A 14,609-nucleotide genomic window follows, 5' to 3' on the forward strand; every position below is an offset into this window, starting at 1 on the left:
ATGAAAGTAAAGTCCAGTGAATAAATACTCCTTGGTATACCCATGTAAAGGAAGACAGCAATCGCATTTGATGCATGAAAGCTACATACCACGGAACATCTTTAAAAGAGAAACCGCAAAATATAATTCCCATGAACAATAAATAATTTTCAGTGTGTAACATTTCCAAAACATCACTATTTGGTTTAAAATGTGGCAACAATATAAAACACTGCGTGGTTGCTGGATATTACCCCCTCTCCAACATAACTGATGAGTGCCACAAACAGCTGGATTTTGCAGTCGTGGCTGGTGACCCCAAAAATGGGGACAGGCAAAAATTATTGGCAGTAGGTTGTTGTTGTTCTCCTCCATTCCCCTTTTCCTCATTTTCCTCATTTTCCCATGATACCCCCTCCATTCCCCTCTGTTATCAGCCAACTCTCTCAACACCCTCCAACCACCCCCACACCTCACTGATATTCCTCTTCACACAATTGTCCCATCTACCTCTTTTCCTTCTACCTTGTTCCCTCAACCTATCCACTCTCTTTGCCATTCTCTCTTCCCCTATCCGCACCAAATATCCAGGCCATCTCAGCCAGCATTTCAATAATCTCCACCGTCAAGCTTATCTGCACACCAATCGCATCCCACAGTTCATCCATTCTCCTTCTATCCACCCTTTTCACTTCCATAATATCCTATCGTATAAGCCAAAGGGTATCGTTGCATCATTTTGGTTCTAAATATATTAACAACTAAAGTTGGTCCGGGTCTTTTTGGAACACCCTCTATGTTGTATGTGGTAGATACGGATTGTTACTTACAATGGCTCACAAAGCTTCTGAAATAAGGTGAAAATATTTGGAAAATTATCTGAGAGAAAGGGATAACAGCCTGTATGCTGCACACGCATACACACACACACCATTCTCTCGGAATGAATGAGGTGTGAATACTTCATAAAAACCAGGCATCTTCATCAAAACCTTATTGTTATAACCTTTCTCCTTATAAGGAAACCAAAAAGGGAGACATCTTTCTGTTGCATGTTGAGGCAGTTGTGTTTTTCAACTTGGGTCCATACTTCATCAATAGTGACTATTTTGGCTTCATAGGAATCTTCTTCAAAATGACAGTAACATAACTAAGCATTTTGTAGGCCCATTCCACTCTCTTACCTGACCTAGGAAATGTTGAAAACTTGCTCAGTTTGTCGTTTTTTGGCCATTTATTGACCATGAAACCACCTTTTATATTTATATAGGTGTTATTCACCCTCCAAGAAAATACAGTTTAGGCATTTCGCCAAAAATACAATTTAAACCGAAGAGCACGTGGGGAAAACCAGGAATCCAAATTGCGCTTCGTATTGCTTTGGTAATGGCCTCTGATGACGCAAGAAGTATTCTTATATCTGATATATGAGTACATCTGTTCCCGTAGGGAACATGACAAAGGGCATGTTATATTATCCTCTCTGCACGGTATGTGTGTGTATATGTATATGTATGTGTATATGTATATGTATGTGTGTGTGTGTGTGTGTATATATATATATATTGTGAGAAACCCCCGGTGAAACCACCTTTGTTCTCACCCAATTGAGTGCCCCGCCCACCACTGACGTAACCTCCTTGGAGCCTCACGCGATTGGGAGGCGAGTCGGGACGTGATTGGTGGAGGGTCAGAGAGCGCGGCCGCCATCTCATGATACGGACGCAGCTCGGAGGTTCGAGGCCTCGAGGCGAGGGAACTTTCGTTACGCCTCACGACAGCGAGTTGTGCTGATCGTTTATAGTTATGGATTGTACGAGTGAGTGATTCCGGAAGAGAACGAGTGATTCCCGGAGATCGTAGATTGGAACTGTGAGTCCTATATTGCCTGCTTCGTGTTGGAGCTACTGGCCGACCGTTCCTGGCGGCCTTGTGCGGTATTCCATCCTGGTATCCTCCGAGTCCCGGAGCCCGTCGATTGGAGCCGCGAGTGATCTTACCTGCGTCCAGTTGGAGCGTCTGTGGCCGACAGTTCCTGCCGGCTTGTGCAGCATATTACCTTTGGTTACCTTTCATGGTTTTTGTGATCGAGCCAATAAATAATCGTGCTTTACCCCTAGAAGGCCGATTAAAACACAATTGTGTTTATTGCGTCTCTTTTGGTTCACTACGTGGATTACTTGAAGCCCGGACATTTACGTTCGTATTCCGTGCTGGGATACATTCCACAGACGGGATCGCGACAAATGGGGGCTCGTCCGGGATCATTCAAGTAAGAGCCATTCGATTGAGACGGGAATTCTGCAGTGGACGACATCTTCTGGCATCTGTTCATCGCCTTCTCACCAGCGGACGCCGTCTGGGAGGAACTTTCTCGCCGTAGGACGCTGTCTTGGGCAGAGAAGTGAATAGCCTCGGATCCCTCCAAACAACCGACAAAGAATAAGCGAATAGCCTCGGATCCCTCCAAACAACCGAAAAAAAAAAAAAAAACGTGAGTATTTGTACGTGGTATTTTTCTCATTGGCAATTTGATGTGCGGGGGATATTGCGTAGTTGGGTCGTATTTCCCCAACAGAGCGTTGTGTTTGAGCGTTGTGTGTGAGGTTGTGTTTTGTGCCTGGTCGTATGATAACTCGTAGCCAAGCTATGTCGACCAGGGAAGTGAGAGTTCAACCTGATCATGTTGACAGTCACGTGGGTGGCGAGGTGAGCGACGCAAGCAGCCTTGACCCGGTCACTCAACCCGAGATGTTAGGAAGCGATCCCATCATGACCAAATGCATGCGTTCGCCCTTCTGGACCGGGCTGACTCCGGTTCAACAACTTGACATGTATAACAGGGAGAATGACAGAGCAGAGACAGCAGCAGAGAGAGAGCGTGCGGCAGCAGCAGAGAGAGAGCGTGCAGCAGCAGAGGGAGAGCGTGCGGCAGCAGAGAGAGAGCATGCGGCAGCAGAGAGAGAGCGTGCGGCAGCAGCAGAGGGAGAGCGTGCGGCAGCAGCGAGAGAGCATGCGGCAGCAGAGAGAGAGCGTGCGGCGGCAGCAGAGAGAGAGCATGCGGCAGCAGAAGCTGAACGCGTCAGAGAGCATGAGTTGCGAATGTTGACTGAACGACTGCGGGCAGAGGGGTCTGCTGCAAGAGTCCCGGAAACTGTTCATGTTCGTTTGCCGGACTGGACGGGAGACACGAAGCCAGAAGCGTATCTGGAGATGGCGGAGAAGTTGTTGGCTGCCGGTGGCATTGATGAGAGCTTGTGGGTCGGCCATCTTGTGAGCCATCTATCTGAGAAGGCGAGGGAGGTATATGCGAGGATGGCAACCGAGGACGCAAACAAATACAGGGCATTGAAGGCCGAGATTTTGAATGCCTATGCGGTGTCCGCATGTATTTATAGGAGAAATTTTTTCAGCTGGACTCGTGAGTCCAGTCAAACCTATGAGGAACATTCGCGGGCCTTGTTGGAACAGCTGCAGAGATGGTTCAAGGGGAGCAAGGTGGAGTTACCTCAAGCGGTTGCGGAACTCCTGGTGCGTTACCGTATCGATCAACAGCTTCCGCCTGACTTAGCATTGTTTCTTGTCGACAAAGACACTGTTTCCTTGGCAGACTGCGTCAACCTTATTGATAAACATGTTTTGGCGTGCAAAATGCTGCAAGTCACGCAGTCGCTTCGTAAGACGGAGGAGTCTGCGATCAAGACCGCCCCCCGTCTGCCCGGCGGCTGGATCGAGGGGAAGGGTTCTCCGATGACCTCCACTGGGGGCGCTCGCGAGCCGCAGACCAGGGCAGGGCCCTGGTGCGATTTCTGCAAACGCGTGGGGCACGGTGAAAACCGCTGTTTCTCTAATCCCGCCAGTCCGGCCTACCGAGGCAACCCTCCTGTTAAGTCGGAGGGAGATCAGTGGAACTCATCCGCCGGGCCCTCGCACACGACGGTGGCATCGGTGACCGAGGTCACTGCCACCGGGGCTAATTCCATTCATCCACTGCATCAGGAGTATTCAGGGACAGCCTTAGTGGGTGGCCCCGATTCGATGCTGAAGTTTGAGACCAAATACCTTCGGGATACTGGGGCGACACGGTGTGTTCTCCGGGTGGGGGTAGTTCCGGCCTCTCAGATGCGTTATACCGGCGAGTATACCCTCCTTCGGGGCATTGACCGGGTTCTTGGCCGGTACCCCCTTGCCCTCCTCGAGGTCCGGAGTGACATTTTTAAGGGTCCAGTGACCTGTGTGGTAGTACCCTACTACCCTATACCCGGGGTCTCCTTGCTGATTGGCAATGATGCCATAGCCAGGGAGGAGTCATTGACTCTGACCTGTGGGGGGGTCCCTAGAGCCCAGAGTAAACAGGCGGAGAGAGGGGCGGAGTCAGACATATCTTCACTCTGGCCCGAGGAGCCTAGCGCCTCGACTCCAGTTTCCGACGGTGACGTTGCGTCAGCTGAAGTCCACCCGAGCCTCCCGTCAAGCCAACCTCAGGTGCCGTGCTCCTCAGGGACCGCTCCCGCCATGTCGCGATTCAGCAGGAACGCTAATGCTAAGGTATATGTGGGAAACCTGGGCAATGGAGCAGCGAGAGCCGAGCTAGGGAGGGTCTTCGAGCATTACGGACCACTCCGCAACGTATGGGTTGCTCGGAACCCACCTGGATTCGCAGTTGTTGAGTTTGAAGATCCACGAGATGCTGAAGATTCGGTCAGAGCCCTTGATGGAAGGTTAATTTGCGGATCGCGGGTGTGCGTCGAGATGTCGAATGGCATGTCGCGGCGGCCTCGTTTCAGACGCCCTTTAGTCCGCAGGCCGTTCGACCCGAAAGATCGATGTTACCAGTGCGGTGAAAGGGGTCATTACGCATATGACTGTCGTTCTCGACACCGGAGGAGAACCCGCCGCTCTAGGTCTCGGTCCGTTTCCTTCCTGTAAATGTTTCCCCACCTTGAGTTTGGCTCCCTTGTTTCTCTATTGTGCTTTGGGTGAAGTGTAACTCTTGTGGGGTAGATGTTAATGGGGTGTATGGTGTTTAATATTGTGTGTGAAAAAAAAAACAAAACTGGTTCATTGTTTACCCTGTTAACGCCTGTTAATTGCCTGTTGCGTTAATAAGTGCGTTATTGTTGCGTTATTGTGTTGCGCCATTGCGTTGCGTTGTATTGTTGCGTTGTTTCGTTATTGTTGTTAACAAGTGTTAGTAATTGTTAATTGCGTTAATTGCCTGTTAGCAATTCCCGCCATCATCTTGCCATGTGATTTGCACCTACTACAAATACTGGTTTTAAAAACGCCGTCTATTCGACGGGGTTTTTACTTAGGGGGGGAGGACTGTGAGAAACCCCCGGTGAAACCACCTTTGTTCTCACCCAATTGAGTGCCCCGCCCACCACTGACGTAACCTCCTTGGAGCCTCACGCGATTGGGAGGCGAGTCGGGACGTGATTGGTGGAGGGTCAGAGAGCGCGGCCGCCATCTCATGATACGGACGCAGCTCGGAGGTTCGAGGCCTCGAGGCGAGGGAACTTTCGTTACGCCTCACGACAGCGAGTTGTGCTGATCGTTTATAGTTATGGATTGTACGAGTGAGTGATTCCGGAAGAGAACGAGTGATTCCCGGAGATCGTAGATTGGAACTGTGAGTCCTATATTGCCTGCTTCGTGTTGGAGCTACTGGCCGACCGTTCCTGGCGGCCTTGTGCGGTATTCCATCCTGGTATCCTCCGAGTCCCGGAGCCCGTCGATTGGAGCCGCGAGTGATCTTACCTGCGTCCAGTTGGAGCGTCTGTGGCCGACAGTTCCTGCCGGCTTGTGCAGCATATTACCTTTGGTTACCTTTCATGGTTTTTGTGATCGAGCCAATAAATAATCGTGCTTTACCCCTAGAAGGCCGATTAAAACACAATTGTGTTTATTGCGTCTCTTTTGGTTCACTACGTGGATTACTTGAAGCCCGGACATTTACGTTCGTATTCCGTGCTGGGATACATTCCACAGACGGGATCGCGACAATATATACATATATATATACATATATATATATATATATATATATATATACATATATATATATATATATATATATATATATATGATCAAGGCACCTCCTAGCTTTAATGGTGAGCACCAGCCACGAATTATGTCTCACACAGTAAATACCGCATAACCCGCAAGGAACCAACAGCCTGTCTGCCACACAGACCATCGTTCCCACCAGTGCAAACCAAAACCAGGGGGTGCGGTGCGATCGGCGGGGATAATAATCAACGAACATAACAGCGTGACGAGCGCTGTCCCGATCTCCTGTGGACCGAAGTCCTAGACCAAAGCGTCACCTCCGACCCAAAGGGTCTTCTGGAGGCTTCAGCCCGGCCACTCTGTCAACAGACAGAGATTTATTCATTGGTCCCCATTGGCTAAACATCAAGCAGAGCCGCCAATCCAGATTTCGGGCTTATTAACTGTTTTAGGGCCCCAGTCAGGGCCTGCCTTTTTTGCTTGTGAAAAAAGGTAAAAAGTCAAACATTCGAACAGCCTGGGACGTGCACCTTGACCCCATGGCCAAGGCACAACGTCAACAAGGCTGTCCCCATAACAATACACATGCGCCTCAACCCCGAGGGGGAAGCACATGGTCATTCAAACACATGCATCATGCCCCCGAAGGGCCACAATGCATGGTCATACAATTGGGACCACTCCTCTTAATAGGAGTAAGACCCCTTAATCCACCAGCAGGGCATTACTCCTGCCAGGTCCGATTTGCATGCAGGTCTACGAGCCTGTATTGGGGGCCACAGGGAAGCCCTGCCTTTTTTACAAGAAAAAAGGTAAAAAGTCAAACATTCGAACAGCCTGGGACGTGCACCTTGACCCCATGGCCAAGGCACAACGTCAACAAGGCTGTCCCCATAACAATACACATGCGCCTCAACCCCGAGGGGGAAGCACATGGTCATTCAAACACATGCATTATGCCCCCGAAGGGCCACAATGCATGGTCATACAATTGGGACCACTCCTCTTAATAGGAGTAAGACCCCTTAATCCACCAGCAGGGCATTACTCCTGCCAGGTCCGATTTGCATGCAGGTCTACGAACCGCCACAGGACGGCACACTGCAAAAAATCTAACCAATGAGGACCAAAATCGTCTATTAAGATGATCAAGGCACCTCCTAGCTTTAATGGTGAGCACCAGCCACGAATTATTAAATATATATATATATATATATATTAAAGTATATATCTATATATATATATATATTAAAGATATAGATGATGGTCGAAGAAGAAATGCGGGCAAGGGGGTTAACAAGGGGAGATGCAGAAAATAGGGCAAAATGGAGAAGATTGTCATGGGGGCCGCAAGGCTAACCCCCGCTCTAGCAGGGAAAATGGCCTTAAAATGCATGTTGTTGTTGTGTTGTTGTATATATTAAAGTAGATCTAGACTCGAAACACCATGGGAAATTATTTATACACGCTAACACGGCAGTTGTCCAAGGAGAAAACCTCCTTGGGGAGGGAGGAAGGGGCGGGGGGGGGGGGGGGGATATTATTAGTATGAATATTGTTTTGTAATAACATTAATATTATGCTACAGTACTATATTATCATTAGTGGTGTTATTACTTTAGTTAAATACACCACAATTAGCTATCTTAAAACGGATATACACCTTAACATAGATTTCACCCAAGGCGGACAACCCCCTTGGGGAGGGGTGTGAGAGTGGGGGCAGGGGGGAGGGGCAAATGAAGTCGCTCGAACCTCCATCGTGTGACCCTTAGTCCTCCTGTCAAGTTTGGATGAGATTGGTTAAATAACGACCGAATGTATCATGGTCAGACAGACAGACATCAAATTGCGTATTTTAGTATTTTTTTTATTTTTATTTTTTTTGTATACATAATCGAGGCTCGTGAAAGAGCTAACATTTATCACAAACAAATCAAACAGACAAACAAACAAAGTATATAAAAAGGGGAGCAGTGGACAAGATGGGGAGAGAAGGGGAAGCACAACATAAACATTAACACATTTGTGAGGGACATCGGGAATGTGTGGGAGGGAGAGGGCTTGGGGGGAGGCGGTGTGGGAAGGGGGGGGGGGGTGGGAGAAGTATAAACACAAGGACACCAAGGACTTCCAGGAAAGAAGTTGGTATTTCAAAAAAGAGGCTTTGGGGTGAAATTAGCGGTGGTAGAAAACATCAAGGTTTTGGATGGGGGAAGATAAGAGATGGTGGTGAACAGCTGTTTTAAAGACGTGGAGGGAGGAGTGGGATTGAAGGGAATGGGGGAGTTTGTTCCAGAGGTGGGAGAAAAGAGGAATAAAAGAGTGAAGGTGAGCAGAGAGTCTTGATTTTGGCAGTTTAACCATAAGAGGGTTGCAGGCAGATCTTGTGCGACCTTTAGGAATATTTGGGGGACAGAGCCCAGAGAGAGCTGGAGGAGCAAGGCCGGAGAGGAGTCGGTAGAAGACAGAAAGACCACCAACCTGCCTGCGGTGAGTAAGTGAAAGGCCCTCGGAGATAGCGTCATCGCGGGAGATTCCAATGATTCTGAACGCTTTGGTTTCAACAGTGTGAAGACGAGCTAGGTGTGATGCAGGAGCACCAGCCCAGAGGGGAGAGCAGTATTCCATTGAGCTGCGGATAAAAGCCTTGTATGTGGTGAGGAGCTCAGGTGTGCCAAGGAAGGACTTCGCACGACGGAGGATGCCCAGTCGGCGACTGGCTTTGGAGGCCAGATTTGAAATGTGGTTTTCCCAGGAAAGATCATGGCAGATAGTGAGACCCAAAAGCTTGAGTGACAGAACTTCTTGGAGAGGATTATTCAGAAAGTAGATGGGAGGGTTGTCCATTCGGTCTTTTCGGAGAGACATCGTAAGAGTGTGAGATTTGTCAGGATTGAAAGACATGTTCCACTTGTTTGCCCAGTCAGTGATTTTGTCCAGGTCTGCAGAGAGTGAGGAGGCTGCAGACTGCCGATCTGAGGGATGAGGAATGGAGCGGCAGAGAGTGGAGTCATCAGCAAAGAGATAGAGAGGATTTTCAAGAGAGTCGGAGAGATCATTGATGAAAACAAAAAAAAGCACAGGGCCCAGAACACTGCCTTGGGAAACTCCAGCCAGAACAGGAAGAGGAGATGAGAGAAACCCATTCAGGGCCACATATTGACTACGACTAGACAGGAAGTCCGCCAGCCACTCTTATACACATACCAATTGATGCAATAAGCACCTTTACCTGTGAAGCACCAGAGCGGTAGTTGAGTTTGGAACACAAACCAAACTACCCAGCATATGCAACCTCTGAGATAATCTTGTCAGTCCCAGGAATTGAGATATTCACATTGCAAATTCCCAACGGTTCATCTATATCATCATCATGAAATTTTAACGTCATGATTATATAATTCAGTGCTAAGCAGCAATGTCTCCACATGTTTTCAAGCAATATTTCCCTCAGTACCAACAGTTTGCACAAATCCATGTTAATACACAACCCACAAACCGTTGTGGAAGGGCAGCTGTCTGGTCTTCTCGCAACAGAACAAAACTACAACAGCTGCAGAGTGGTTTCTGGATGTGCTTGCTACCAAAGTGGAAATCTTTAAAATGGGCCAAGCAGTCTTGTTATGGTTCTACGGTGCCCAACCCTTCTGTTGCCAGTTGAGAATCTACGGTGCAGCAAGTTGAGAATTTTCTGCACTTATAATTAAAATCCCTTTTCTTTAATTTAGTATAATGCGCTAATGCCAAGTGGCAGCGAGGGGGGAAACATTTGGGGGGGGGGGGGGGGGGGGACATTTGTCAAGTAGAACGGCACTCAGTAGGGAGCATACCTCTGCCAGGTGAACAGTTTACGTTTTGTATCCCAGAGTAGACCAATAAATCACAATACAGAATCACATTTAATCAAAATCATCCATCCAAAACTTTTTGAGATATCTCGCAATGTATAGTTTTTGGCCCGATCTCCCAATGGTGAAGAATCACTTAAAAATAAATAATTATCATATCCGAATCCATATTCAGATCTTCACCAAAATCGAATCGAATCGTCCTCGTCAGACACCCAACCGGTCCACCAAGTTTCGTCTAAATCCGTCCACACCGTTTTAAGATATCGTGCTATGTATCATTTTTGGCCCAATCTCCCAATGGTGAAGAATCACTTTAAAAATTCTAGTAGCCGGATCCGAATGCGGATCTTCATCAAAATCTAATCATTTCGTCCTTGTCACGTCCTTGTCACATCCGAATGCGGATCTTCATCAAAATCTAATAATTTCGTCCTTGTCACATCCGAATGCGGATCTTCATCAAAATCTAATCATTTCATCCTTGTCACATCCTTGTCACATCCGAATGCGGATCTTCTTCAAAATCTAATAATTTCGTCCTTGTCACATCCGAATGCGGATCTTCATCAAAATCTAATCATTTCGTCCTTGTCACATCCGAATGCGGATCTTCATCAATATCTAATCATTTCGTCCTTGTCACGTCATTGTCACATCCGAATGCGGATCTTCATCAAAATCTAATCCTTTCGTCCTTGTCATGTCCTTGTCACATCCGAATGCGGTTCTTCATCAAAATCTAATCATTTCGTCCTTGTCACGTCCTTGTCACATCCGAATGCGGATCTTCATCAAAATCTAATCATTTCGTCCTTGTCACGTCCTTGTCACATCCGAATGCGGATCTTCATCAAAATCTAATAATTTCGTCCTTGTCACATCCGAATGCGGATCTTCATCAAAATCTAATCATTTCGTCCTTGTCACGTCCTTGTCACATCCGAATGCGGATCTTCATCAAAATCTAATCATTTCGTCCTTGTCACGTCCTTGTCACATCCGAATGCGGATCTTCATCAAAATCTAATAATTTCGTCCTTGTCACATCCGAATGCGGATCTTCATCAAAATCTAATAATTTCGTCCTTGTCACGTCATTGTCACATCCGAATGCGGATCTTCATCAAAATCTAATCATTTCATCCTTGTCACATCCTTGTCACATCCGAATGCGGATCTTCATCAAAATCTAATCATTTCATCCTTGTCACGTCCTTGTCACATCCGAATGCGGATCTTCATCAAAATCTATTCATTTCGTCCTTGTCACGTCCTTGTCACATCCGAATGCGGATCTTCATCAAAATCTAATCATTTTGTCCTTGTCACATCCGAATGCGGATCTTCATCAACATCTAATCATTTCGTCCTTGTCACGTCATTGTCACATCCGAATGCGGATCTTCATCAAAATCTAATCAATTCATCCTTGTCACATCCGAATGCGGATCTTCATCAAAATCTAATCATTTCGTCCTTGTCCTGTCCTTGTCACATCCGAATGCGGATCTTCATCAAAATCTATCCATTTCGTCCTTGTCACGTCCTTGTCACATCCGAATGCGGATCTTCATCAAAATCTAATCATTTCGTCCTTGTCACATCCGAATGCGGATCTTCACCAAAATCTAATCATTTCTTCCTTGTCACGTCCTTGTCACATCCGAATGCGGATCTTCTTCAAAATCTAATAATTTCGTCCTTGTCACATCCGAATGCGGATCTTCATCAAAATCTAATCATTTCGTCCTTGTCACATCCGAATGCGGATCTTCATCAAAATCTAATCATTTCGTCCTTGTCACGTCATTGTCACATCCGAATGCGGATCTTCATCAAAATCTAATCATTTCATCCTTGTCACATCCTTGTCACATCCGAATGCGGATCTTCATCAAAATCTAATCCTTTCGTCCTTGTCATGTCCTTGTCACATCCGAATGCGGATCTTCATCAAAATCTAATCATTTCGTCCTTGTCACGTCCTTGTCACATCCGAATGCGGATCTTCATCAAAATCTAATCATTTCGTCCTTGTCACGTCCTTGTCACATCCGAATGCGGATCTTCATCAAAATCTAATAATTTCGTCCTTGTCACATCCGAATGCGGATCTTCATCAAAATCTAATCATTTCGTCCTTGTCACGTCCTTGTCACATCCGAATGCGGATCTTCATCAAAATCTAATCATTTCGTCCTTGTCACGTCCTTGTCACATCCGAATGCGGATCTTCATCAAAATCTAATAATTTCGTCCTTGTCACATCCGAATGCGGATCTTCATCAAAATCTAATAATTTCGTCCTTGTCACGTCATTGTCACATCCGAATGCGGATCTTCATCAAAATCTAATCATTTCATCCTTGTCACATCCTTGTCACATCCGAATGCGGATCTTCATCAAAATCTAATCATTTCATCCTTGTCACGTCCTTGTCACATCCGAATGCGGATCTTCATCAAAATCTATTCATTTCGTCCTTGTCACGTCCTTGTCACATCCGAATGTGGATCTTCATCAAAATCTAATCATTTCGTCCTTGTCACGTCATTGTCACATCCGAATGCGGATCTTCATCAAAATCTATTCATTTCGTCCTTGTCACGTCCTTGTCACATCCGAATGCGGATCTTCATCAAAATCTATCCATTTCGTCCTTGTCACGTCATTGTCACATCCGAATGCGGATCTTCATCAAAATCTAATCATTTTGTCCTTGTCACATCCGAATGCGGATCTTCATCAAAATCTAATCATTTTGTCCTTGCCACATCCAAATGCGGATCTTCACCAAAATCGAATCATTTCGTCCTTGTCACATACGCTACGGTTTTTTGTCCCTGTCATATACGTCACTAATTTCGCTAATACGCTAATTTCGGCTGAATCCGTCCACAACTTTTTGAGATATTTTGTTCACAAACGGACAACCTGACAGACAGACAGGGGTGAAAACATAACCTCCAACCACCTTTGGTGGCAGAGGTAATCATTTTATCAAATAATTTTGTTTTTGCATATTGACGATTACTTGAATACAGTTTAAAGGACTCAAAGCGATGGCAGAAACATCCACCAGCTCTTTACGAAGCATATGGATCATGTTCAAAGGGATTATTGAAGATACATAAGAAAGGTCCTCATTCATTGTGAAAGTGCAGAGAAAACGTGTGAGATTCGACTATAAAACATCGATAAAGCAGTATTATTGATCACTATCCAAAAGGTGCACAGTTCAAAATAGTCACATATATTTACAAAAGCTTCCATGAACATCAAGATTGGACAGAACTGTTTTAGTCTCAAATCTTCATCAGCATCACAAAACAGTTTGTGAAAACTTTAGCAAACAGGCCCATGCAGGACGCTGTGAATGCAAAGGAAAGCAAATCATGAAAACCTTTAGTGCCGAAGAAAGAAAGAAGCAAAGGCGAAGATAAAGGTATAGAGAGAGATTGAGAATGTTAGGATACAAGTGAAGACAAAAGGATGAATAGAAAAAGAAAGAAAAAAGGGCAACATAGATAAAATGAACTTACAGCCCCTGCATTCATTAGCATAATGCACGGTTTAACAACTCTCATGAAAGGAGGAATGGAAGTAAGAATGGAACTTGTAAAGGAAGCTCTTTGCATGTGATACTACGGGTTATCTACATATCACATTTGCAAAAAATGGTGGAATTTTTAAACCCTGCACACCTACATCCTTTTAAGAGTACATTTTCTTGCCCCCCCCTACTCTTTTTCGAATGTTAACGGTTCTGGGTTCACTCAACGGGCTGAGTCTGTGTAATCAATGTAATCCGATGATTAAACATTCAAATGCAAACCCTCCGAGGAAAGCAATGGCAAACCACCCAGTGTATTTCTTGCCTCAATGACTCCTGCTGTGGCAACACTTACTGATGTTCTATTTATATATTTAAGTCCCTCCTGGTAATTTGCATAAGTAGGCAACCTCAGAAAGGCAACCATCTTTAATGATAGAGACGCCCTCTCAACGTCCCCATCCCCCATGAGTTATACAGATAGGATCACAAAACCATCCGTAATAGCCAAAACCATTAATCACTAATCATCAATTAGGTTTGTTATTTTAAAGAAAGAAACAGAAAGAGTGCACGATGTCCCAGCGAAAGCTTCATTTAATTTCCTCCAAAACTGTCCGGCGAATCCCCTGTCTGACAATGAGTGAAAAACTGATAGGCCCCGTGGGGCTCATCGGCTTGTAACTGCTTCGTCTGAAATTACCTTTAAATTATCACATGATTCGTGTAAATTATTTGAAAAATTATAAAAAATACGTTTCTCCGGCTTATGCCATAGAAAATGTAAGCTGTAAAGAACGGTCTGTGATGCAGACTGAAAGAACTTAACATGCACATCGCGTTAGCAGTTCCACGTCTGTCTGGGACTGGAGAATTGTCCGTCCCGAGAGAAGTAAAAAATGTATTCCACATCTGGTGATTGGAATCCCCTCTCCTCCCCATCACTCCCGCCCCACCCCACGCCCAGGGTTTGGAAATCACCAGGAGAATAAGAAATCACACAAGCACATTATTTAAGCTACAGTGCACTTCAAATCCGCTGGAATATAACAGCGAGCACAAAACATGTACATAAGGACAAAGCCAAACAACTGATGCACAAAAACTTTTGCCTGAAGAGGAAATTGAAAGCAAGTTCGTCCTTGATTCAAATCGACCAAACTGTGTGCTCTATGCGACATCACTGTGTACAAGTCATATTATTTTTATG

General features: G+C 45.8%; 2 protein-coding genes across 2 annotated transcripts in view; one reads left to right on the forward strand and one right to left on the reverse strand.

The window, feature by feature from the left end:
- Nucleotides 1-14,609, reverse strand: part of LOC137432610 (adhesion G protein-coupled receptor L2) — a 207,561-nt gene that overhangs the window by 136,544 nt on the left and 56,408 nt on the right. The window lies entirely within an intron of this gene.
- On the forward strand, nucleotides 2,606-5,869 carry EID2 (EP300 interacting inhibitor of differentiation 2). Its single transcript, XM_078781961.1, has 2 exons — nucleotides 2,606-3,655; nucleotides 4,354-5,869. The coding sequence occupies exons 1-2, from the start codon at nucleotides 2,608-2,610 to the stop codon at nucleotides 4,386-4,388; spliced, it is 1,083 nt and encodes a 360-aa protein (XP_078638087.1). The 5' UTR covers nucleotides 2,606-2,607; the 3' UTR covers nucleotides 4,389-5,869.

This window comes from Myxine glutinosa, chromosome 1 (genome assembly GCF_964187855.1).
Source record: "Myxine glutinosa chromosome 1, kmMyxGlut1.1, whole genome shotgun sequence".
In the NCBI taxonomy this organism is placed as follows: Eukaryota; Metazoa; Chordata; class Myxini; order Myxiniformes; family Myxinidae; genus Myxine; species Myxine glutinosa.